This window comes from Podarcis melisellensis (assembly GCF_964234715.1).
Source record: "Podarcis melisellensis genome assembly, chromosome: 7".
Lineage (NCBI taxonomy): Eukaryota > Metazoa > Chordata > Lepidosauria > Squamata > Lacertidae > Podarcis > Podarcis melisellensis.
The window spans coordinates 87,766,672-87,792,777 of NC_138539.1; the positions used below are offsets into that span (position 1 = coordinate 87,766,672).

General features: G+C 43.3%; 1 protein-coding gene across 4 annotated transcripts in view; it reads left to right on the top strand.

Moving 5' to 3' along the window:
- NRG2 (neuregulin 2) overlaps positions 1–26,106 on the top strand; it is a 140,652-nt gene that overhangs the window by 59,328 nt on the left and 55,218 nt on the right. For all 4 annotated transcript variants that reach the window (XM_081917803.1, XM_081917802.1, XM_081917804.1 and 1 more), the window contains exons 2-3: positions 16,002–16,173; positions 23,348–23,466. In XM_081917803.1, the coding sequence (XP_081773929.1) occupies positions 16,002–16,173; positions 23,348–23,466 (291 nt within the window). The remainder of the gene's footprint in view (positions 1–16,001; positions 16,174–23,347; positions 23,467–26,106) is intronic.

The following is a 26,106-nucleotide window of genomic DNA, read 5'->3' on the forward strand; positions in this document are numbered from 1 at the left end:
GTGGGGCTTTTGTTTTTATCTATTTGTATTGTATTTCTTTTTCTATGGTTTATGAAGGACAGATACCAAATATAACTACAGTGGTACCTCGGATTACAGACGCTTCAGGTTATATATGCTTCAGGTTACAGACTCCGCTAACCCAGAAATAGTACCTTGGGTTAAGAACTTTGCTTTAGGATGAGAACAGAAATCGTGCAGCGGCAGCAGGAGGCCCCATTAGCTAAAGTGGTGCTTCAGGTTAAGAACAGTTTTAGGTTAAGAACAGACCTCCAGAATGAATTAAGTTCTTAACCCGAGGTACCACTGTAACAACAACAACAGCAGCAGCAGCAGCAGTAGTAAGTGTGTGTGTGTGTGTGTGTGTGTGTGAGAGAGAGAGAGAGAGAGAGAGAGAGAGAGAGAGAGAGAGAGGCTAAAGGTGCAACTGTAGAGGTTGGGCACGGCTGTTTTAGGATGAGTGGACATTGCTACCTTTGCTCACATCCATCCTTTGCTGTTAAAATTACCATCACCATCATTTTTACTCCACCTTTTTCTCCAAGGAGCTGAAAGTGGTGTACATGGTTCTCCCCATCTCAATTAATCCTAACAACCCTGCGAGTTCGATTAGGCTTACACTTGCACCTCCTTTTCCTTTCTACCCTTCTCATAATTTAGATTGCAAGTTCCTTGGTGAAAGAAGTAGCAACTGGTGTAGATCTCTGAGCCCGGGTTTTATATGCTAACCAGGCCTCCCTCCTGCCAGCAATCATGCTGCAGCATTCTGCACTAACTGCAGCTTCCGGATCAAGCGCAAGGGAAGCCTCAGATAGAGCGCCTTGCAGTATCCAGTCTTGAAGGAATGGCCCTAGCAGTTGAACCATGCCCTTTCCCAGGATACTCTATTTGTCTCTGGGAGAACTTTTCCTAAGTTTTCATTGAGCTATTTCTCCTCCCTAATGTGAATTAGAGTTTGTTCTGAATAAAATGGTTTAGGCATCCTCTGTGTAAACAAAAGAACATGTCTTTCACATACCTTGCTCACCATCTTGAGCAAGACACTCAGCTTAACCTTCCCTGCAAGGTTGTTTAAAAGAATGAATAATATGGATTCATTCTAGTGTGATCCCTGAAAGTGTGAGAAACTACAGGAGACTTGTAAAGGCTCTTGTGGTTATGTGCCTAATGTCTGGTGGGGCCTTTGTGGGTCAAAGGAGACTAGCGCCTGTTGGAGAACCATTCTAGATGTGGCCCCGGGGCAGTTCCATTTGTTGTGTCCACATGTCTGCTCTGTTCCTGCATAAATCAAGGGGGTTGGGGGGTTTCTAATGAAAACAAACAAAAGGGGCTTACAGGTGATGGGAATACCATGAGAATGGAGCAGAAATGTGAATAACCAAACATGTCCACATCTATCATGCCTAGATCCATCCTGATTTTCTGGTTGTTGCTCAAATGACTCTTTTTCTCCCCCCCCCCATTTGTTTCTTTAATTTCACAGCATTTATTTACATAGAATTTCAGAATGCCCAGATTGCTTCATATTCATTTCCTTGTTGCATCCATTTCAACTGCTGTGGAAAGTAGGTCGGAATTATTATTTCCATAATGCAGATGGAAGAGGCAGGATTAGGCAGAATTGGCTGCCTTAGGACTCACTTCACGGCAGAGGCAAGATTCAGACCGGGGACTTCACTTTCTTTCTTAGCTACTGTGCAACTTAGCTCTCTAGAATCTTGAATTTGACTTAAGTGAGGCTGGAATGACAATGCCAGATTAGGCTTGAAGATTCCTCAGGGTATTGATGACAGGATTCAGAAGGTTAAAGGAGCTTTAAGATGATCTACACTTTTGTTGATCTTCTGATACCTGCATTATGGATTTCTTTTGCCTGCAGGCTGAATATGAGGAATGTAGCTACATTTTACTGTGAAGCGGAAATGATATTTTACTGTCAAGTTTTTACGATTCTGTACATGTGCCTGGACTAGAGTTTCCCTGACAAGCAAATTTAATCTCTAAAATAAAATTTCAGGTTGCTTCTAGTAGAAATTCTGCATCAGATACCAATCATGGATTCAGAACAATATGGGGAACCTGCTCAAGATCCAGGAGTAGTCATTTGGGCTTAAAACTATTACGTGAAAAGTATGGTAAAAAATAATAACATAGACCAGGCTTCCTCAAGCTTGGCCCTCCAGATTTTTTTTGGCCTACAACTCCCATGATCCCTAGCCAGCTGAACCCATCTCACTGCTATCATGTAGGGGCTGGGGAAGGAGCTGGCAGGTGAAGGTGTATTTGGCTGGAGCGTACCAAAGGATCAAGACTCTTTTCGGTTCATTGGAGAGATGCTTATGCCTCCCTGTTCAAAATCCACTGGCCATTGTGTAGCAACCTTTTTTATTTTGGGAGAAGCACTGGAAGAATGTGTGAAGTCTATATGTCCCTTTGTTATTTTCCCAAGAGGGATAGGGAGCTTTGTCATTGGTAGAGATCTTTCCTTACATAGCTTTCACACAAGTTTCTAGTCCTGGGCATCCCTATGCAGGCTGGCGGAGTTTGGAAACAAACAGTTACAGAAGATGTTACGGCGCTGGTGAACAGTTGGTTTGGCTTTGCTGCAACCAGATCAGTAGCAGCTAGTGGTAGGGGCATGTTTCAACCTGATCACCTTCAAAAGTTGTTAGATAATTTATTAGATAATTTTTCATATTCTTTGGTTTGTTTTTGACGTTTGTTTTGTTATGTTATTGCTCACGGCTTTGGGCTTCCTTTTGGAAAAGCAGTGAACAAACATGAAATGAAAAGCTCTGAGTTCCTCCTTTTTTACATAATAGGGAAACTAACCTAAAAAGGAAAGCATGGGTTGGGATAAAGCAGATGGATGCTGTTCAGAAGAAATGAGTCAGCCATGGTATGCTTTGCCTCGGGCCCTAAGAAACAAAGGCAGGTCCGGAATAGGAGCATGTTGAGAACGTGGGTGCAACTGTTTGGATAGAAATGAGAAATAGGATCAGTCAGGGTTTTTTAAAAAAGCATTTCCTAACTGACATAGCAATCTTATACAGTAAGCCTGCAACTTACGCAACTTACGTGTGCACTGAGCTTTATGCATGTGGCAGCGAATAAATAAATCAAAGGGAGTGGGGCACTCAGGAATAATGGCTTTGGCAATCCTCCCTGCCATTGAACCCAATGGGTTTTGACTTGACGCAATTTTGCCTTTAGGCAGGATCCCTGGAATGTAAACCCTGTGTAAGCTGCGGGCTTTGTGTACTACCATCGCAACAGGGCCAGAGATAAACCCCTGTGACGTCACTGGAACGGTCACCATATCCAAAGTGTGCCAAGTTCAGGAGGTGGAAAATAGGAGAGTGGAAAATTCTTGTCTGCTGATGTTTTCATACATAATGGTTACTTTAAAGTTGCAATGTTTTGGCTTTTGGAGTGGTAGAGTTCAGAGACAAAGGATATTGGGGGGCTGTAGCGGAGGATAAATGTTGGGTGCTTCAAGACTGTTGCTATTTGGGCGTGGGACGCAAATCACATACTGGCAAATTCAGCTTCTGCAATCAAAGTTGATTTGGAGCTCTTGAACAGGCAACCCAATTCTCCACAAAATTTGGCTTTTTAAAATAAGAAAAGTGACACGGAAATGTACTAGAAAGTACTTGATGCAACATCGTAAATCATCTATGCAAACAAACAAATTAGAGTGAATATGCAATAAGCAGGTTACCTGGAAGCAACTTTCATTCATTTTAAAGGACTTCTTTCCCTCACTTTCTCCTCTAGCTCCCTCTGCTGATTCTTGTTTACAGTACTTTTCCTTCCTTCAGTTTCATGCCATTGCCACGTTTCCAGGCAGCATAGTCAGGTTTTGCTGGGAGTTTTCTCTTAAGGTAAGAACATAAACATAAGAGCCTAAGTAGAGCCTGCTGGATCAAGGCAATGGCCCACCTGTTCTCACAGTGGCCAACTAGAGGATTGTGGGAAACCCGCAAGCAGCACATGAGCAAAAGAGCCCTCTCCCTTCCTGGCCTTATATCAGGGCCCCTTGGTGCCACGGCCATTTCCATGACTAGCACTGCTAGCTGCTGCCCAGCCATCTCCAGATGACCCCTCACATGCCCGGGGCTCATTATGGGATTCCAAGATTGGAAGATGATGCTTTGGAATTGCTAGCCTAGCAGGTATACTAAGCAAAAGCAGTTTAGTTTATTCAAAGACCTAATGAGGAGAATGAAAATGTCTGCCAGCAGTCATCAAGTGCTTCCCTTAGGAAATGAAAAAAATGGGTCTCGTGGTTTCCTTGGCATCTGCCAGCAGAGATCAGAGTGAGCCGGTGCTGTTTTCCAAGGCACTTGAGTTAGGAGCTGTGAGAAACTCTGGGCATCTTCACACAAAATGGAATATAAGCTGCCTAAAGCACGAAGCATATTAGACTCCATATTACGTTTTGTATTTTATGGGAATTCAGAGTCCATAATTACCTGCTAATGGGTTCCAGCAGGATTGGGATATGTCTGGGTAAGTTTAATATCTAGCTATTCTCCCCTATGAACTTAGATTGGATGTTTTGGCACATATGTTAATGGGAATGGAAGGAGGTGGCATTCATCCCACACATGACGTACTCACTTCCTTCACTCAGACAAATAGAGAAGGTAGGTATCCATTCCTCCACCATTACCCGACAGTCTTATCTGCAGAAACACTAGTTTCTGGACCCAAATGATACTGATTAAGTTAGACCCAGTGGGAAGGAAACCCTGTTCCAAAAATTTCCAAGTAAAGGTTTATTGGCCCTCTAGCTTAAATCTACACAGCAATCTATCTCAATATATTATCTCAATATATTATTATTATTATTATTATTATTATTATTATTATTATTATTATTTCTAGATGAAAAGGTATAAGCCAAAATGTGAACTCCCCTAAACAGCATGTGTGTGACTGTGTAAAATCCCACCTTTTTCACTTCACTACAGGTTTACAAGTTTTGTGAAATTTCTCTTGGCGCTTATGTCTGATTTAGAAGCTCAGTTCCTAAATCTATTCATAGGGAAATTATCCTTATTCTCTCTTCCTATATCAGCCAGGACTTTTGCTGGCTGCCCTATGAGCAGAGACTTGCAGGCTGCTAGCACTCTGCTCAGCTGCAGAAAATTCTGTGCTGAATTCTCCTCACTGTCCTTATGTAGCCTCTCTACCAATCTTCCCCGTAAACCAGTGAGTCAGCTCTTTGGGGCAGGCTATACAGTCATACCTTGGATCCCAAACGCCTTGGTGCTCGAACGTTTTGGCTCCTGAATGCCACAAACCCGGAAGTGAGTGTTCTGGTTTGCGAACGTCCTTTGAAACACGAATGTCTGACGGGACTTCCGTATTATTATTTTTTGACTTGGTACATATGTGTGTTTGCCCCTCTTAATTTTAAAAGTTTATATTTATTGTGTAATTAGAAGCATTGTGGTCTTGTGGTTGAAATGCATGTGATATATGAACAAACTTAGAAGCTTTAGAAAACTTCGTTCTGGTTTATGGTAGTGGATTTGGAGTTGTAGATGCTCAGAACTGTTGTTATGAGGCATAATAATAAGGCATTTTTGAGTGCCTTCAAGCAAATATAACACATTTCAATATGTGTTATAGATTCAAATAAAGGATATATCTCATTGTATCAAATAGCATGTGACTAGTAATTTGTGAGAAATTATAAAGGCTATTTACATAAACCTTCCGCTCAGTTTGATAATAATGTTGTCCTTCCTTACTTGGGAGTGAGCACCATTGAGCTGAAGGGGAGTCGCTGCTGAGCAAAGAGGCAGAGGATCAGGCTGCCTGGGTTGGCTCTGGACATTGAAAAGAGGACGCATGCGTGACTTGTGCTTCCTCTTTCCACAGTTCCACATAATGTCTAAAGTCGTGCCTCCTGCTTCTTCCCCATTAGGCCATCAGGTGAGATTCATTTTTTTGTGTTATTTTATGGCACTGTCTAGGAATGACTTTCAATCCATCTATTACTAATATAGCACAATGCTTTACATTGTGACATTTTAAAGTCTCTTTCCTGCCCTGAGCAGTTTCCAATCTAAATTTCAGCAGAAGGGAGGCAGCTGAGGGAGGGGTTCCCAGCAGAGGGAAGAGGGGGCAAGGAGATCAAGAGGCTGCACCTACAACCATGCACTTACACATATTTAGGCTTTATTTATTTATTTTGAACATTTATAAACTAGCCATAATTTTAAAAAATGGATTTGAGGGTAGTATACAAAGAATTTTTTTTTTTAATATGCCAGAGTTCTGGCTTCTAAACCATTTTCAAGGACAGCCTCAAGCATTTTATTATTAGTTCAACCTGGAGGTTACCAGATCATGAGTAATGGAGATCAGCCTATCTCTGTTTGGATAAAAAACTGCAGCTGATCCAATTGCACCTTTATCCAACTCTGGTCTCAATGACATGGGGTTCCTTCTACCAACTTGGGTTGGCTCCAGTTGGTAAAAGGTACCCCATGTCATTGAGACCACTTGTATCTGAAGTGACAGAGTTGGATCAAGGAGCATCTCTAAGCTGTGTACCTGCTCCATTCAGAACAGTCAATACACCAACTATCTTACTGTGGAACCACAAACTCACAGTGCATCCATCTCATCAGCACTCAGCTTCAGTTTACTAACCCTTTCTCAATGCATTCCTGACTCCAGACAGCAGCTTATAGCTTAGCACTTTCACAGCAATGCTGATGATAAGAAAAAATAAGAGCTGGGTGTCATAGGAGTGTGTATTGGTCTCACATTTGGCTGAGTACTTGTGCATTTTATTTTATTTTTTGAAAATCTTATCTGTTTATGAATTGCTTTGTTCTTTTCCCACCTTGTTCTTTGTTCTGGGTTCTGAGCCGCTCTCTATAAAATGAAGCTCTCTGTTGCTCTTCCGCTATAACAGGGAATTTAAAAAACAACTATTACTTTCCACACTTTTGACCAAAGTGGGTTAAATTTACAGGCCCAGAAGTCTATATGCCATTTTCATTTTCTGCCAGAATTATTTTCAGAATGACAGGTATTGTGATTCTCCGGCAACGTCAGACTTTAACCTTTTGGGGTAGGAACAATAGGAATTGCAGGGGGTGGGGAAAAGAGCAGGGAGCCCACGGAAAGACTGGAATTGGGAAAAAGTCACACACATCCAGCATGACCTTGTTGCCCCAAAGACTATTGGTGGTGGTGGCGGCCTCTTCACTGATTTGGGGAGATCTTGTGAGAGAGATCTTTAAATATTGACTTGCATGTGGGAGGGATGGTGCAAAAATCCCAAGGGAACCCTGGGATGGGGGGAAATGTCACTCTGTTGCCCAAGTGTAGTTGGTGGGGTGGACAGGCTTCTGCCCCCCATGTTCTTTGAGAAGATACAATGGAGATACAAGTACCCCTCAGCCAGGACCTTGTTACAGAGTGGGCTTCTGCCCCTCTCCCCACATATTCTTGGGGATACAAAGAGGAGCTCGCTATTAACACACACAGGACCACATGACAAAAAGACACAGGCTTTAATACTTTCTCCAGATCACTGTGATTGGAGTGCCTTGGGAAATAATTCCCTGTGATTAAAATCTAGGCCTGTCTGTCTCCACTACTTTTGTCTCAGCCTCTGGTCATTCCCCCAATCAGGGGGGACATAGTGGATTTAAAGACCCAACTAATCTTCATACTTGGTTGGTATGAAAGATGGACTTGCTTACTGCACAAATCCACTGGAGAAAAGTAGTTCTGAAAATCATTCTTCTAAACACATTCTTCAAAGTGTATGTGCAGCTGTCTGCAGGAGTGTTGTCCCAGTCATCACTTTGGATGTGACACAGAAGTGTAGAAGGAGGATGAATCACACATGCATCATTTTTAGCACTTCCAGATAATGTCCAAAGCAGTTTGCAGAAGGGACATTGTAGAATATTCAAACCTTGTTTTTCTTAATTATGTACAAGGTAGAAAATATATAAACACTGGGAGAACATTCCTCTCTCTCTCTGTGCATGTCCATGTGTGCATGTGTGTGTGTCCATGGAAGGAGCTGAAGGCAGCTTATTTCCTTTTCTATCCTGGTGTTTTTACAAAAGTATCTCCCCTCCTATTGACACTACAGTTGCCCATATTATGTAAGGAATGCCCATATTATGGGATGCCAGGGTTCAGTTCTGCTTTGAGCCATTAAGCTGGGTCTCTCACACTCCGTGAGGGTAAAGGAGTGAGAATACACATCCTTGAGTGCTTTGGAGAAAAAAGCGGTATACTGATGTAAAGTAACAAGTAAATAAATAATAAACTCAGTTTGAGGTCTTTTGTAGCAGCCTTCATATGAAAAATTTAGTTAGAAACTTCATAACCAAGGACCAATAACTCACTCCTATCAGTTTAGATGGAATGGTGATTTAGGTTTGAGAGCTCTTCTCTTTCCTTCTTTCTTTCCATATGTACACTTATATGTAACTGTGTACAATGAGTATTGCTACTATTACTGATAAATGTAATCTGCATATAAAAAAGGTAAAGGACCCCTGACTAATATCCAATTTATATGTATGTACAGTGGTACCTCAGTTTAAGAACAGTCCTGTTTACGAACGATTCAGTTTACGAACTCCTTAAAACCAGAAGTAGTGTCCCGGTTTATGAACTTTACCTCGGTCTAAGAATGGAATCTGAACGGTGGAAGGGCACCGGCAGAGGGAGGCCTCTTAGGGAAAGTGCGCCTCAGTTTAAGAACAGTTTCAGTTTAAGAATGGACTACCAGAACGGATTAAGTTCGTAAACTGAGGTACCACTGTACAGGAGTAATGAAGTGACTGGCTAATGTGCAGAACAACCAGCCATTGTGCATTTTTCTGTGCCACATGGAGAATGTACAAATAATCTGTCCATGAAGAGGGAATCGTGCAGCCTTCCCGGTCAACATACATAATTCTCCAACAAGCCTTGGGGAAAATGCATATCTGTACATCATTTTACACATTCAAAATACATAATCTCCAACAAGACAGGGGAAATCTGCATATGTCAACAGGATTGTGTGCATTCGCCAGGCATTATTAGGATCTTTAGGTAAGCTGGAACAGGAAACTTGAATGGCAACTCATTGTTGCGACATATTTAACTGAGATGACTCTATAATTGTATAGGCCATGGCTGTTTTCATTTACAAGATTCCCATATATGGGAACAGGGACTGGAATCCTATACATACCCCACCTGGGGTACTGTGTCCAGTTCTGGGCACCACAATTTAAGAAGGATATTGACAAGCAGGAATGTGGTCAGATGAGATTGACCAAGATGACCAAGGGTCTGGAAACCAAGCCTTATGAGGGATGTTTGAGGGATCTGGACATGTTTAGCCTAGAGAAGAGGAGACTGAGAGAAGATAGAATAGCCATCTTCAAATAGCTAAAGGGCTGTCACACGGAGGATGGGGCAAGCTTGTTTTCTCCTGCTTCGGAGGCTAGGACTTGAACCAATGGATTCAAGTTACAAGAAAAGAGGTTCTGACTAAACAGCAGGAATAACTTTCTGGCAGAGCTTTTAGACAGTGGAACAGACTCCCTCAAGAAGTGGTGGGTTCTCTTTCTGTGGAGGTTTTCAAGCAGAGGTTGCATGGGCATCTGGCATGTATGATCTAGTTGAGATTCCTGCATTTCAGGAGGGGGGGGTCAGGGTCCCAATTCTACAATTCTATGATTCTGTTGATTCTGTGATTCTGTACCTTAGAGAAAGTCTTACTGAACTCGGTGTTACTTACTTCTAAGTAGAGATAGGATTGCACAATGAATGGACTGTCTAGGAAACAGGTCAAAACGGTGGGAAGTTTACTGAAATGTCAGGTTAGTGTGCTGTAGCAGTTTGGGCATTAGACCAGCTCAAAAATATTTGTTCATTTGACAGCTTTACCATCTGTCACATAGTTACTTTCAAAGAAATAATTAATGTTGGGTTTTTTTGGCGGGAGGAGGACTTTTTAGTCATTGGTGGTTTGGTACTTTTGCCACTTACAAAAACAATTAGGTAACTTATTTTTAAAGTATGAGCTTAACTTTCAAATTGTAATAAATTTACATGTTAATTATTCCCCGAACAAGCTTTTAACCTGGAATATTAGGGTTAGCCAAGAATTGCACACTTTTTAAAAAAAATGAAACAAACTAAGGCCTTTTTTAAAAGTACATTCTTAAAGGCAGTTGTTCAAAGCGGGGCTTATTCATCACACATTATCAGCATCATGGCTTCATGGAACACTTGGCAATATTTGACCTGTCCATTGACCAGAGTGCCCTAATATCTAGAATCCTCTGGTTTGCCTCATTGCAAATTTAGGGCTGTTGCAGAAGATACCATTTGGCAGCTCAGGTTGCAGTCCTGTGAATGTGTCATGGAACTCAGTGAAACTAACATGCACAGGGAAATAGGCTGCAAAATAATCAGGAGGATAGAGGGACAAATTCCTTTGACATAAATGTTAAAGGTCTGTGGGTTGTATCCCATGCTAGGTCCATTAATATTAGTGGCTGGAATTCAGGGCCTGCCCAAGACATTTTGGCACCTGAGCCAAAGCACTAAATGGTTCCCCCGCCACCACCAGGGAAGAAGGGCTGAGTGAAGAAGAGGAGGAGTTTGGATTTGATATCCCGCTTTATCACTACCCGAAGGAGTCTCCAAGCGGCTAACATTCTCCTTTCCCTTCCTCCCTCACAACAAACACTCTGTGAGGTGAGTGGGGCTGAGAGACTTCAGAGAAGTGTGACCGGCCCAAGGTCACCCAGCAGCTGCATGTGGAGGAGCGGGGAAGCAAACCCGGTTCCCCAGATTACGAGTCTACCGCTCTTAACCACTACACCACACTGACATACAATGGAAACAGTGTGTGTGTGTGTGTGTGTGTGTGTGTGTGTAAGTCTAATCAACTGTAGCTGATGGTTGAAGTTGGAATCAAAGGCTGTCAGAGGGGAAAGAGGTCTTGTCTGAATTATGCTGGGCAGGTGCAGGGCCCAGGAGACCCCAGAGAGGAGCCCCCATCATTTCCTCCCAAGGGGTGGGAGGAGACCAGCAGCACCTCCTATTCACCAAGAGGTCACTGTAGAGGTGGCGTGTGGAGACGGGAAGGGGGGCTGCTAAGGATGAGGCAGATCCAGCCTCCAAGAAGCATGCTGCAGTTGTTGTGGCTTCTGTGGCAGCAGCAGCAGCAGCAGCAGGCAATGCATTCCCTGGAGGTTGCCAGGAGCGTAGGAAGGGGCGGGCGGGGAGGTGGACCGCCCTGGGTGCCCTCACTGAGGGGTCTGACATTCAATGCGCTGCCCATCCACGACTCCCAAGCCTACCCCAAGCCGTTGGCATTCCCTCCTTCCCCCTTCATTTTGACAGCTTGGGGAAGACTTGGGAGTCATGGGTGGGCAGCGTGCTGAATGACTTCCATGGGTGACTCGCTTCGCTCCCAGCTGTAGAGCATGTGCACCACTCCGGGCACCCAAGCACCATGCCCCCCTCAGGAGCACATCTGCCCTGGGCAGCACCCGCCCTGGGCAGCCTGGGCATATGCTCCGCTGCTGTCTGTTGCCCCTGTGAATCCAGCCTCCCAAGGTGGTCACCTCATCTTGCCTCATGGGTTGGTCGGTTGAAATTCAATGTTACTCTGTTACAGATTTTCTGTCCTCACACGCATTTCAGTTTGCCAGGTGGAACAATTCCCCTTGCATGCTGCTCTGCAGGTTCTCCCAATGTCCCCAGGCTGGGGGGGGGGGCATGCAGGGGGAAAGCCCTGTTGCGCAGGGCATTGTGCAGGACTGCTGCTGATGGGGCTCCTTGGGTGAATCCTGCCCAATGGCTCTACTCTGAGCAGCAAGGTGGATACAACTCTGGTTTGGTTTTAGTTTCGAAAGAAGGCAACAATTAAGAGGACGGCAACATCATAGTCATTTATAGCACTATTCACATTTAATGAATTGTGTAGGGTTAAAGGAAAAGTTATTGTCATTTTTGACTAGGGCACCCAGTGAAATTTTCTGGCAGATGAAAGGAAGCACATCTTCACACAGTGCCTAATTAATTTACAACACTCACTCCAGTAGCTCGGGTGGTTGTTTCTAGGCTTATCAGTGGTTCTAAGTCAGGATGGCTGAGGAGAGACCTCAACTCTTTCTGCATATCAAAAGGAATGTGTCTAGATACATGGAAGCAGCCTCTTTTGTTGTTCATTAGGAAAGCAAATGCAAATCATCTGGATCATGCCTCTTCCTTGCACCGCATACCCGTTTTTGTCCTGAAAAAGAAAACGCATCTTCTTGAGTTCTCTGCATTCTTTCTGCTGGGCTGCTATCCCTTGGGTATTGTACATTATTTTTTGAGCTTTGCGGACGTGCTCAGGGCTGTTGCTAAAATATCTGTGTTTGTATTGATTATTTGGTAGGCTTCTGAATCTGCGCTGCTCAAACAGGAACTTACATAAGCTTTCGTATTCCCCAGGGTAGTTGTTTTCAGTCAGACTGAGCTGACTTTTGCCTGCACTGAGCTTTTGGGTTTCACAGATTCTTCTTCAGGACATTGAACAAAGCAATAAATAAAATAATAATAATAATACCTAAAACATATATTTTTTTTAAAAAAGCATGATGGTGGACCCTGCCTGACATTTGCCTGAAGTTTGCCCTGCCTGAAGTTTGCTGCTGCTGATAAATATAAGATGATTTCCATCCTTGATACAGTTCAATCTGTCCTAGCAAAAATATTTATATATTAATATTTATATATGTTCTAGCAAAAATGTAATTCCTATATTTATATATGGTTTTATACTAAAACATTCCCTAAGTCATTAATAAAATTAATAAAGATCATAAAGCATTCAGAAAAACGCATACATTAGTGAAAATAAGAAACAAAAATGTATTAGGGAGAATTGCTTGGAAAGCTTGCATGTTTGGCAAGGATGGATAAAATGCTTGTATTAAGGAGAATTTCACACTGAAATGCTGATGAGAGCTTTTAAAGATAAATAAATTGAAAATTGATATGGAACTGTGGGGAACTGAATTTAAGATTGGAAGAATGATTAACAGAGAATCCCAAACTGTCAGATTCATCCATCCCTACCACTAAGAGATACACAACACACAGAAATTATGTCTTACATCTGCACAAATCATACTGTGCCTACCCTTCTCTAATATCACTAATTCCATACCCCCCTGTACCTCATACACATCCGTAAACACTCCATCTATTTAATCACTCCAATATTCATTCTCTCTCCAATATCTTGTGCTCTGTCACCAAACCACTATCACCAACCACTTCTTCCACTCCACTCTAAAATATGCTGTAAAACACCAGGAGACAGTGGAGCACTTCACTTACAGAACCATATAAAGTATCAAAACAAATTTCTCCCCATCCATCACACAGATGTACTATATGCACCCTGGTGCTCCTTCCTCTCTTCCAGGAGAGCCCTCAGGCACCTTAGCCCATCACAGCAAACAGCTAAACTATGGGATAAATGGTGGCCACAGACTTGGGGGGCTTTAAAAGAGTAGCGGACAAATTCTTGGAGGAATTTGCCTCTGAATGTCAGTTGCTGGGAAGCACATGAGGGATGAGAACCGTTGTGCTCAAGTCCTGTTTTCAAGTTCCCCATGCTTGGCTCCTGTGAGAACAGGATGCTGGACTAGATGGGCCTGATCCAGCAGCCTCTTCTTATGCTCAGGAAGAACTTCCTGAGAGTAAGAGCTGTTTGACAGTGGAATTTGCTGCCAAGGAGTGTGGTGGAGTCTCCTTCTTTGGAGGTCTTTAAGCAGAGGCTTGACAACCATATGTCAGGAGTGCTCTGATGGTGTTTCCTGCTTGGCAGGGGGTTGGACTCGATGGCCCTTGTGGTCTCTTCCAACTCTAGGATTCTATGATTCTTACCCTTTTAAAAAACCCATTCTCAAGAAATCCTCCCAGGAGTTCTGCAGTCTAAGGTATATTGACATTTCTAACATTTTTATCTACGGTACGTTTTGGAACTTTTTACTACTTCCAGTACGTATTTTTATCATTTTGAAATTATTTTGTAGTGATTTTTAACTATCTTAGGGAGGGTGAGACAAGCAAGGCACAATGTGAATTCTAAGAATCTGACACTGTGATTGCCACTCCGAAAATATTTTGGTGTATGGTGGCCTTTAAGTCTGGTAATATCTTGAAGCTTAAATACTGAATTTGGCAAGACAGGGGAGAGAGGGAGGCGGGTGGCGCTGTGGGTAAAACCTCAGTGCCTAGGACTTGCTGATCGTATGGTCGGCGGTTCGAATCCCCGTGACAGGGTGAGCTCCCGTCGTTTGGTCCCAGCTCCTGCCCACCTAGCAGTTCGAAAGCACTCTTAAGTGCAAGTAGATAAATAGGTACCGCTTTATAGTGGGAAGGTAAACGGTGTTTCCGTGTGCTGCGCTGGTGCCGGCTCGCCAGAGCAGCTTCGTCACGCTGGCCACGTGACCCAGAATAGCGCTGGCCCCCGGCCTCTTAAGTGAGATGGGCGCACAATCCTAGAGTCGGACACGACTGGCCCCTTATGGGCAGGGGTACCTTTAGGGGAGAGAGAATGCATGAACAAAATTTCCCTCATTTGGTCTCACAGTTGCTGCTCCTTCAAAAAAAAAAAAAAAAAGCAGACTAAGCAATATGTTTTGTAAGAATATATCTTAGGCAATGCAGAATAAATAAAAGGAAGGTCATGCTAAGATAACTGACATCAGTAGCATGATTATTGACTTTTGACATGCTCTTTGGCATTAAGACAAATGAGGCCTCCATAATTTCAAAAGGAATTTTATTAGTAAAGTTTTATTAGCGAAGAGTAATTATCAGGAAGCTTGCTATAAGCCTCCTTTCCTTATGTGGCAGTGGCAGGTTGGTTGAGGAACATTTGAATTTGTGCATCCCTTCCTGGTGCATAGTTAGCTAAATTGCTACAAAAGCATCCAGTAAAGGTCATAGGCACAGCCGCCGCCGCCGCTGATACCTGATGGTCTGGACTGTTTATCTGGTGATGTTGTAAAGAGGCATCTAATTACCTAATTGCTGGATTTCTGCACTCTTGCGACCCAGAGCCCTCCTTGTTTATCCTCTTTCGCAGGCAGACTTTCCTTTGGGGGTCCTTTCTGCTATTGTTCAGTATGGAACACTGTCATTTGGAAAAGCCGAATGACCTTCTCAATTCCCAGTTACTTTCTCTACGGAGATGTGCTTTAGCATTTTCCCACTTGGCAGCAGCAAAGCTACTATATGGTACGTTCCCAGAATGAATAGGCAGGCACACGAGCATTAAAGAAACCCCTGCAGTGATTGTAGCTGAACTGAGAGGAAGAGAGTCCTCCTCCCCATCTCTCCCCTTCCTGTAGCCAAATGCTGCCATTCAGATCTGCACAGGCTGTGCAATCAACAGCATGTCTGCCAACAGCAGCAGAGGTAAGAGGGAGAACGCAGCGCAGGAGACTGTAGCAGCAGCAACGCCAGAACGAGGGCAGGAATCCTTCTCGGAGAAAGCCCTGCCTGAGTTGATGCTGCTTCCCACTTGGATGTGATGTGCATTTGTGTCTTTTGCGCATTTGGGGAGGAATGAGTGCTGTCATCCATGCTTAAGGAGAGTGGGGAGGTACCGGAATGAAAATGTGCAGAAGGAGTCAGGGGTGGGAAGTGCTGTAGAGCCTGAAACTCAAGCATCTTTTTATGCCAAATGCAAAAAGTATGAAATGCAGCTGTACTTCCATGCTTTGACATTTGGGGTGGGGGTGGGGAGAGCCTTCCACTGTTAATGATGACTTGTAGTTTGATAAAGGATCAGCTGCTCATGAAATGAAGCCTTTAATAAATCCAAAGACTTAGTGGTCAAGAGCAAGACTTGTGTTGTTGGTTTCTAACACCATATGCGGCTGGAGAGATCCAGTGGCGATCTTAATAGGGCTGCTTTTTCTCTCTCTTTGCAGCTGTCCGTCCAAAGCTCAAAAAACTGAAGAGCTTGAATGTGGAAGTGGGAGCAAAAGTTTCTATGAAATGCGAGGCAAGTGCTGGAAATCCCCAGCCATCCTACAAATGGTTCAAAGATGGCAGAGAACTGAAGAAAAGCAAAGATATTCGCATAAAATATGGGAATGGAAAGTAAGTACATAACTGCTTCTTTTCACCCTAAAAAATGAAAAAGATTTAATGTGTTGTTGATATAAATGTCATCTTACACCTCCATTATTGGGGGGGGGGGGAAACCTGGGTTAGCTAGATGATTTCTAAATAGTAGTGATCAGGCTGAAGTCTGTTACTTTGGTGAAAGAAATGCATTCATAACATGCTCAGACATGCTTGTTCTTATTAATGTCAGTGTTTTAGGGCTCAGATTCAGCATTTGTAGCATTCTAGAGCTCAGAGAAAGAAGTTTATCCAAGTTGAACCTGTTGCTACATATTGAGAAATACCAGTCTTCCTATAGTTTGCTACATTATGGAAGTTCTAGAGCAAGAAAGGTCAACTAAGGAAATATTTTTAATCATATCCCTTAGAAGTGGTGATTAAGCTGCAAGGAAGATGGCATAAATTGTTCATTAGAACAAAACTGAACTGTAAGTCTGACATTTGCTCCTGGTGTTTAACAATAGCCTTCTAAAAGCATGGTAAGGCCATCTGATATTGGCAAAACTTTATGTGGTGTGTCAGTTTGGGGACAAAAATAGGGAAGAGGAGCCAGCTCCATACGTACAAATACATCTTCCTTGATATTGTTTTTGATGTGTCTGGCCCTTGACTAATTATAGAATCAGAACAGGAGAGTTTGAAGGGACCCTGATGGTCACTGGGTTCAACTCCCTTCAATGCAGGAATCTCAACGAAAGCATCCATGGCAGATGGCCATCCAACCTCTGCTTAAAAGCTTCCCAGGGATGAGAGTCCACTGCCTCCCAAGGGAGACCATTCCACTGTTGAGCAGTTCTTAGTGTCAGAAAGTTTTTCCAATAAAAGAAGAAAAAGGAAAAAAAAGTTTTTTCCTGATGTTTAGTCAGAATCTCCTTTCTTGTAACTTGAAGCCATTGGTTTGAGTCCTATCCTCCAGAGCAGGAGAAAACAAGCTTGCTCCATCTTCCATGTGAGATATTTTAAGATGGCTATCATGTCTCCTCTCAGTCTCCTCTTTTCCAGACCCTTGATCATCTTGGTTGCCCTCCTCTGCATACATTGGAGCTTGTCAATTTTCTTCTTAAATTGTGGTGCCCAGAACTGAACACAGTATTCCAGTTGTGGCCTGACCATGGGCGTAGCCAGGATTTTTGTTGGGGGAGAGGCCTTTTGTTGGGGGGGGCAGAATCTCAGTTTGCTATGTATTTCTATGGATTGGGGGGCAGCTGTCCCTCCCTGCCCGCCCCCCTTGGCTATGCCCATGGGTCTGACCAAGGCAGAATAGAGTAGTACTATTACTTCCCTTGATCTGGATACTATACTTCTGTTGATGCAGCCTAGAATAGTGTTAACTTTTTGCTGCTGCATCACACTGTTGACTCACGTTAAGCTTGTGGTCCACTAAGACTCCTAGACGTTTTTCACATGTACTGCTAGTAAGCCAGGTGTCCCCCATCTTATAATGTGCATCTGGTTCTTCCTGCCTAAGTGCAGAACCTTACATTTGTCCCTATTGAAATTCATTTTGTTAGCTTGCGCCCAATTTTCCAACTTGTTAAGGTCATTTTGAATCTCAGTTCTGTCTTGGTGCTTTTTATACCTATATTCCCCACAAACATGGGCCACATGTCATCAGGAATATTATTTCCTGACGGTATCACAGTATATCTAGTCATCACTCTGTTACTTGATACACATTCACAGTTACTTCTGCTTTTAGGAGCACATCCTGTGGGCACTTGCATGATGTAAGGTAACATTTTCATGGCTGACTTAGAACAATGGGTTCTCAACTCTTCAAAAGCCTCTCTTCTGCTTAAGTTACACTGACAACATCTTTAATGCATGGACCCATGAATGGGAAGCACTTGAGAAGTTCCATCAGGAGTTCAGCTACTTTTAGCCTGACTGAGCCTAAAATACTGCACACTGCCTTTTGGGCAGTGCTGTTCAGTGGATATGTGTGCACCACCTTATGTCTGAAACCTATTGACCGCTAGACATATATTTCTTTCTTCTGGCTTCTACCCAAAGCATACCACAAAAGCCTCAGTCTACAGCCAAGCCCTAAAATACAATCAAATCTGTTATGACTTGTCAAAGGGAGACTCACAACCTATGGATTTACACCAGGCATTTATTAGACCCAGCAAATGAAGTGCGGAAGCAGGATTGATGGCCCAGCAATGACCTACTACTAGAAAGAAGAGAAAGTTACAAAACACCACTTGTCACCTATAGCTCCCAGCTAAAGTATCATTAGTGACCTACAGCCTGTTCTAGAAAGTGGTGCTTCGTTCTCACAGACTTTGAGTGACAGGCCTGATCTTACCTACAGCCACCTCCCACAACCTCCAGCAACAACAGGCTTCATAATGGAGACACAAAAGGTCCTCCTACAGGAAAACCAGAGATCATTATTTCCACCCAAGCACACTATTACAAGACCTAATCATGTCAGCCTTGAGATTCATTCATCAGCTCATCTTCACCTGTCTTTCTGCATTCTGCATAGGGCAAACTGGTTAAGCATAAAATAATAAATAAACACAGATTTCACATAAAAAGTGGTAATACTCAGAAACAAAAAGGAAAACATTTCAACCTATCAGGACACTCTGGAACGGGCCTTAAGGCTGTGATTCTTGAACAAAGGAACTTCAAAGGAAAGCTAGAGTATCACAGCTTATCAAGAAATTCAGTTCTATTATCTGTGTCCTTAATAGGGATCATACTACAGGGGCTAATTAGCTGACCAAGGCTACTCCGAAGATACTTTTGCTAATATCACACTGTGAATGGTCATTGTCATTATTTTTACATTTACACTTTTGCATTTCATTTCACTTTGATCTCATGGCTAACTCTCTCTCTCTCTCTCCCCCCCCCCTCCACCCAGCATTCCATACATCCAGTAAAGTAGCACTATCAATAATAATTCTACACCCAATACCTTAATTACTGGTAATTCAGACAGTTAATATGGTTAGCCGTTGTCTTGGAATTTGTTCCAAACCGTTGCAAATAAAACATTTTCAGGGAAACCAAACTGCTTGTTTACAAAGCTATTGTACTACCAACTTAACTGTGTGCTTGTGAAACAGGGATCACTTATAAACTCCATCTCCAACTCCTCAAAAGATTCCATCAACAGTGTCTCTGAAATTTTTTGCATATGACTTGGTAAGGCAGGCAAACTAATGTCAGTATTGTCTTCCAAAGCAACTACTTTATTCCCAATTTAAGAATGGAAAGTGTAATGCCAGTGGACAACCAAAGAAATTTAAAGATGCTCTCAAGGCAAATCTAAAAAGAAGTACTATAAACACCGACAACTGGGAAACACTGGCCTATGAGCAGTCCAGCTGGAGAATAGCCTCTACCAAAGGCGTCATGGACTTTGAAGAAGAAAGAAACTCAGGATGAAAGGGAGAAATGAGCTAAGAGGAAGGCACGTTTGGCAAACCCTCACTGTGATCAACTCCCTCCTGGAAACCTATGTCCCCACTGTGGAAGGACGTGTGGATCCAGAATTGGGCTCCATAGTTACTTACGGACGTTAAGACGGTGTTCATGGAAGACAATCTTATTTGACTACACGTGATCGCCTTCTTGGCTACAAGAAGAAGATGTGGGCTGTCAGACATTCGTACAAAGTATCTTGAAGTTTCTTGTGAGAGCCAGTGTGGTGTAGTGGTTAAGAGCGGTAGTCTCGTAATCTGGGGAACCGAGTTCGTGTCTCCGCTCCTCCACCTGCAGCTGCTGGGTGACCTTGGGCCAGTCACACTTCTTTGAAGTCTCTCAGCCCCACTCACCTCACAGAGTGTTTGTTGTGGGGGAGGAAGGGAAAGGAGATTGTTAGCCGCTTGGAGACTCCTGAAGGGGAGTGAAAGGCGGTATATCAAATCCAAACTCTTCTTCTTCTTCTTGGGCTTTATGAAATCTGGCTTTTGCTTAACACACTGTTCCACCTTCCCACTCAAAGTGAAATTGGGACTGGAAGTATGAAGCAGCCCAACACATGCTCTGCTAATTGGATCACCAATGCCAATATGTTTGTGATATCAGCTGCTCTCCTGCTTTCTTCCCTTACACATACCCCCATCATGAAAAACGGCAGCCTGTATGTCTCACAGTGTTGTCCTTCCATAACGTCTCACCATACCTTGAATATTACATGCTGGGATCAAACAACAGGAGTTGTCTGCCGCCATCATGTCCTGACTGTGTGGCTTCCAAAGGCATTCTGCAAACAGAATGTTGAACTGGGTGGATAATTCTAGTCTAGCAGAGTCTTTAAAAACAACACAGTTTTTGTCAACCAAAATTATGTAATAACTAGAATAGTGGCAGTCATGAAATTTTGACCATTGCCTATTACAAATGCTTGCCTGAAGTTCTGATAATTGAAAACTTAAAATAGTGGTTTTTAAGGCCAGTTTTAGTGACATTTTAAGGCCAGTTTGTGGCGAATGCCACATGTTATTTAAGACCCGTGTGCTTTCATATTGAGCAGCCTTCTCTGTTTCCTATTCCTCAAGCCCAATGAGTTTAACATCCCCTCCAGTAATGATGTGCCGTAATGGAACTGAGTACAGTGTTCTTCAGAAAGTAGCAATTACCTGTTTGTCAAATCTTCTCCTTTCCCATCAGTTTACCACTTGCACAGCTTCCTGGCGCCACTGGGCAGGGGAGTTGTCCTTTTCAATGAATGTTTGCCGGAGTTGAGGGGAAAACTCCTTACTTGTGAGCTGCATGTTCTGCCACTAATTAGCAGCAGGCAGAGGCAAGCCTGTCTTGCTCAGAACAGAAGGAGATTTGGGGAGGAAGATATTTCCTTCTGCTCAGTTTAGCAGGAATTATTATGTTATTACATTATTGCTCAAATCTTTTGCCATCTTATTCACATTGTAATTAGCAGAATACAATGTGATTAAGGTAGCAAAAGAGTTGAGCAATAATGCAATAACTTAATAACTCCTCTGTCATTGAGTACCACCATAGTTTTAATGATTAGTACAGCGAGAAAGGAATACTTACTATAGCAAATTTGAGTTATATACATTCACTGTATGCCCTCCCTAGAAACCTCAAGCCAGTTGAACCAGGACTCCCTCTTAACCAGACTAATTATTAGAGATTTGTTCTGTACACAGTTAACAAATCTGACTGTTTTCATTTTAACTGTCATTTTTTCAGAGGTGAATTTTTCATTCATATTTAGTTCATTCCTTTTTGTTTTTTCCATTGACTCCAATGGGATACCCAGCCAGTCTCCTTGGGTGTTTTCCACTCAAATTGCTATTGTAGAACTGCAGCTAATCAAAGAAGGGGCATTGAGTTTGGATGGATGCATTGTCTCAGGACATGGCAATTCTCTTCATGGTTGTGTTCCAGATTATTCCCATTTCCCTTCCTACCTAGCTGATCCCACCCACTTGGGTCAGTCTATTTCTCTCATACCCCCAACCCTTATCCCATTCATTTCCTCCTCATGCTCTTTTGGTTGTTTGCTGATGACTGGCAATGGTTTCCTCTTCCTTATGGCACTAGCATTAAAGAGGTGGTAAAATCTGCTAATTTCCCCTGTTGCCCTGTTGAGTCACAGTGACATTTGGACCATTGGGATGAGGGACACAATGACCGTTCCCTTCCTTCTGTTATATAAAATTCACCAGGTGTTAAAAGTCAGCCAAACAACAACAACAAAACCAGAACAGAAGTAATATTTATTTTATGCACAAATGAAACAGAAACATTCTGAAATCATAGGCAAATTGCTGTAAAGCACTATTAGGGATAGAAATGTCAAGCATGTAGAACAGCAGGACTTGTGAAAAATCAGCATGGTTTCTGCAAAGAGGAGTCTTGACTCACCAATGTTTTTGAATGCTTGGAGTCAACACAATTTGACAGACATTATATACTTAACTATCTACATGTTTTGACCATTTATTTCCTTTTGAAAGTTCTGATGAATTGTTGGGATAGCTCTTATTTTTGTTTTAAACTGATCATATTCGTAATAGAGGGAAATAAGCAGTGGAGTTTACCAAAGGTCTTTCTGGGAGCAGGTTCTGAATAGCAGGTTCAGTTTACATATTACCATCAGGACCTGTGGTACCAGACCTGCAGTCAGTCAGTTGGAAGACCAGAAGTAGAGATGGGTTTGTAGCTCAGGTAGAGCCAAAGCCAAGGACCAGAAAGGTGAGGGTCAACCAGAGAGGCCAGAGGCAAGAATATACTCAGGTCAGCTAAAAGTCAAGGTCCAGAGCAGTGAACAGAAATTTCTGCCCTCTAGAAGCCGCTGTTGTGAAGTTTTCCAAATTTGGTACTACATTCACAAGTTTGTAAATGCATCAAATCCCAGAGCCCTAGTCAAGCATTAGGTTTACTTGCTTTCAGATGCTGGCTCCACTTCTGACCTTTGTGCACTCAGCATTCTCAAGTGGGATTTTGTGTTTAGTTGCATGCTTAAAACCCCCTTCAAACCTGCATGCTGAATGCATGAAGGCTGACAGTGCAGCCATCAACAGTGGGGATGATGGCAGGTGGGAGCGGTATATATGACCCATTCTTTGAATGCAAATAGACCTTAAGGACATCACCAACAGGTATGTTATTGTCAGGGAACTGACATTGGAGCCAGAGGTGGAGGCAAGGCTCCCAAGCGATGTTGGAGAAGGGCCCAGCAGGGAGAGAGGGAGCTCATCGGCTGGGGAAGGAAATCAGCGTAACACCAGGGATAAAGGGGGGCAGTTGGGGCAATCGGCGAGGGGGCTCCAGGACTCCTCGCTGGAGACCAGCGGGGAGAGCACGGGTCCTCCGCTACCCACACCCACCCTGCGCAGAAGACTTCCGTGCAGAGAAAGTAGGCGTAGACTTGGCGTCAAAGAACTTCTTTGCTGGAAGAAGTTCAAGAAACGCCCACTGACGGATTCTGCTAGTGACTGAACAGCCACGAAGTGAAGGGCTGTCCAGCCAGAAAAGATTTAACCAGGCTACCTAGCCAGGAGTGGCAGCAACTTAAGCATGAGCAACCCCATATAACCATTACAGTTATGTAGAATTCTGATTCCAGAATTTGAAGCGCCCTGATGTCTCTGGTCACAGCTTAATGCCTTTCTCCTCTCTGTGTCTCACTCCTATTTGTTTGTTTACTTTGCAGAAAAAATTCCAGATTGCAATTCAATAAAGTGAAAGTAGAAGATGCAGGTGAATACACTTGTGAAGCCGAGAATGTGCTGGGCAGAGACACCGTCCGGGGCAGCCTGAATGTGAAAAGCGGTAAGTTACAGAGTTGAGCCAAAATGATCTATTTAGTTTAAGTTTTGCTGTTGCTATTGTTGAAGGGGAAACATTTGAAATTCCTCGTGGTATTTTATTCTGTGAAGCTCATGAGACCTGGGAACCAGAGAGAAGTGCTGTCTCTGAACATCTCTGAGCCTGACCAGATCTGTGAAGCTTCCCAGCCTAACTGAGCTAACTAGACCTGGATATAGTCACACATAGTGGCCTGGACTTGGATAAAAACCAAGAAACACTTTTGATCTCCATTTGATTTTTATTAGCTGTTTGGTGCAGCTATTGACTTGAAAATCCAAACTGAAAAAAGTTCTGCCCAGCCCTAGTTTCTTTGTACCTGCTTGCTGGTTGTTGCCTTTAATTCCTTCTACATATAGAGGGGGACATAAGAAGATCCTGGCTGCTGGATCAGGCCGAAGGCCCAACTGCTTGAGCCTCCTGCTCTCACCGTGGCCAGCCAGCCAGATGCCCGGGGGGGGGGCAGCAGCAGAGCCTGGGTGCAACTGGACTTTCCTCATTGTGATTCCCAGCTGCTGGCATTGAGAGACATCCTGCCTTTGAGAGTGGAGATGGAACACAGCCCTTGAGGCAGTAGCCATGGATAGCCTGATCTGCCATGAATTTGTCCAGTCCTCTTCAAAGTCATCCAAGTTGGTGACCACCATTACCTATTCTGAGAATGAATTGTGCAGTCTAAATGTGCTCTGCATGAAGAAGTGCTTTCTTCATAGGGGAGTTTCCCCATCCCCTTCATTGGTTGCATTTCATGAATCTTTTGGGGGGTGAGCTGACCAGAACTGGACACAGCATTCCAAATGTGGTTGCATCAAAGATTTGAATAACAGCATAATGATGTTGCCAGTTTTATTTTTTAGTCATTGATTTCTAGTATGGAATTCACCTTTTTCTCAACTTCCACACACTGGGTCAAAGACTTCACTACAAACCCCAAAGTCTTGTTCCTGGTCAGCCACGGCCAGTGCAGACCCCATGAGCAAATATGTGAAATTAAGGGGTTTCTCCCCTCCTTAATGTGCATCACTTTACACTTGCTTATATTGCAAGCTTATATTGAATTGCATTTAACATTTTATTGTCCATTCAAAATAACTTTTTGCTTTAACCTCTCTGAAGAATTTGGTATCATCAGTAAACTTAGCTTCCCTATGGCTTATTGCTGTCTCTAGATGACTTATGAGCAACTTAAAAAAAACAGGTTCCAGTATCAACTGTGGGAGGTCTCTACGCCCTTCCATTGGGAGAACTGTCCTCTTATTCCTCTTATTCTGTGCATCCCATTTCTTAGCCAGTTACTGATCTACAAGAGGACCTCTCCTCTTACTCCATTGTCACAAAGATTGGGTGCCACCCCCACTTTCTGCTGAGCAGTAGCAAGATTCTGGGGGGGGGGGTTCCAAGCACTCACTCAGAGTTTGTGCTCTTTTGGAGAGTTGAAGATGCTGTGGGGACTGTCATAGCTTTAAGCAATATGTTTTTTTCCACCTATTTACACCTTCAGTCTGCATGGAGGGAGTCCAGATCTTACAGCATGGTCTTCTCAAGTAAGGCTTCTTCCTCCCTAGCAGTGCAATCCTGGAGTCAAAGTAATCTCTCCCAGCCAGCTTGCCCAAGATGGATCTCTTCCTTTGTTCTCTCCTTCTTCTTCCCAGCACACCTTGCTAAAGCCTCTCTTTTCCTGTCATCTCTCATGTACCCCATCACCCTAGCAACTTCTGCCTTCCCAAGATTCCCCTTAGATGGTCCATCAACACTTTTTGCCATCTTAATGCCTCTATCCCAGGTGAGGTCCTGGCTTGGGAAGGAGGCTTAGCCTGCATTTTCCCACTGGCCTGCAATCTTCCCTTCAATACTCCAAATAATCAATATCCTACCATTTATTAATTTTTAGGGGGCTCCCCCCAAATCTATGACACCATGACTGCTAAGCTTATACAGGAGTCTTTTGTGGGGTACTTAGTCATAAGACTTTTGGAAATCTAAATACACAATGTCCACTGGATCACTGAAGGAATGGGTTTCCCAAACCCAAAACTGACTGTGCAGGCATTTTTAAACTGCACCAAAATCCCCATTTCTCCTTAGCTAAAATGCATAAACTTTAGCCATTGAGCAAATGCACAGCTCTCTCCGTTATCAGTTTGACGGCAAGACTGGCCTTGACTTTACCAGTAGAACAGACACAGACATATCTTATGTTCTGACCACAAATGATGCAGAGACCCAAGTCTGGGACTAACGCCAGAGCATGTTCTCGGAAGTAGTGGCCTTTTGCTCCAAGATAGGAGTAGGAACAGGAATATTCTTTTATGGTCAGGAGTGCAGGAAGGAAATCCCTTTTATGGTTGAGAGTACCAGAGCAGGAACATATGTGATGTCAACCTGCATACATAGGCTGACGTGGTAGGAAGGAGGGAGAGGGTGCCTGGAGGATATAAATACTGCATGAAACTTGTCGTTTCTTTGTACTTGCTGTGGACTCACCACGCAGGTGCCTTCTGCTATCCGGAGAGCAGAATAAACTCTTTCTTTGAACCAACCTCGGTGTCATTTTGACTTCCTTCCTCCTGTCCCAGAGCAACGCAGACCCAATCGGTGAACTCC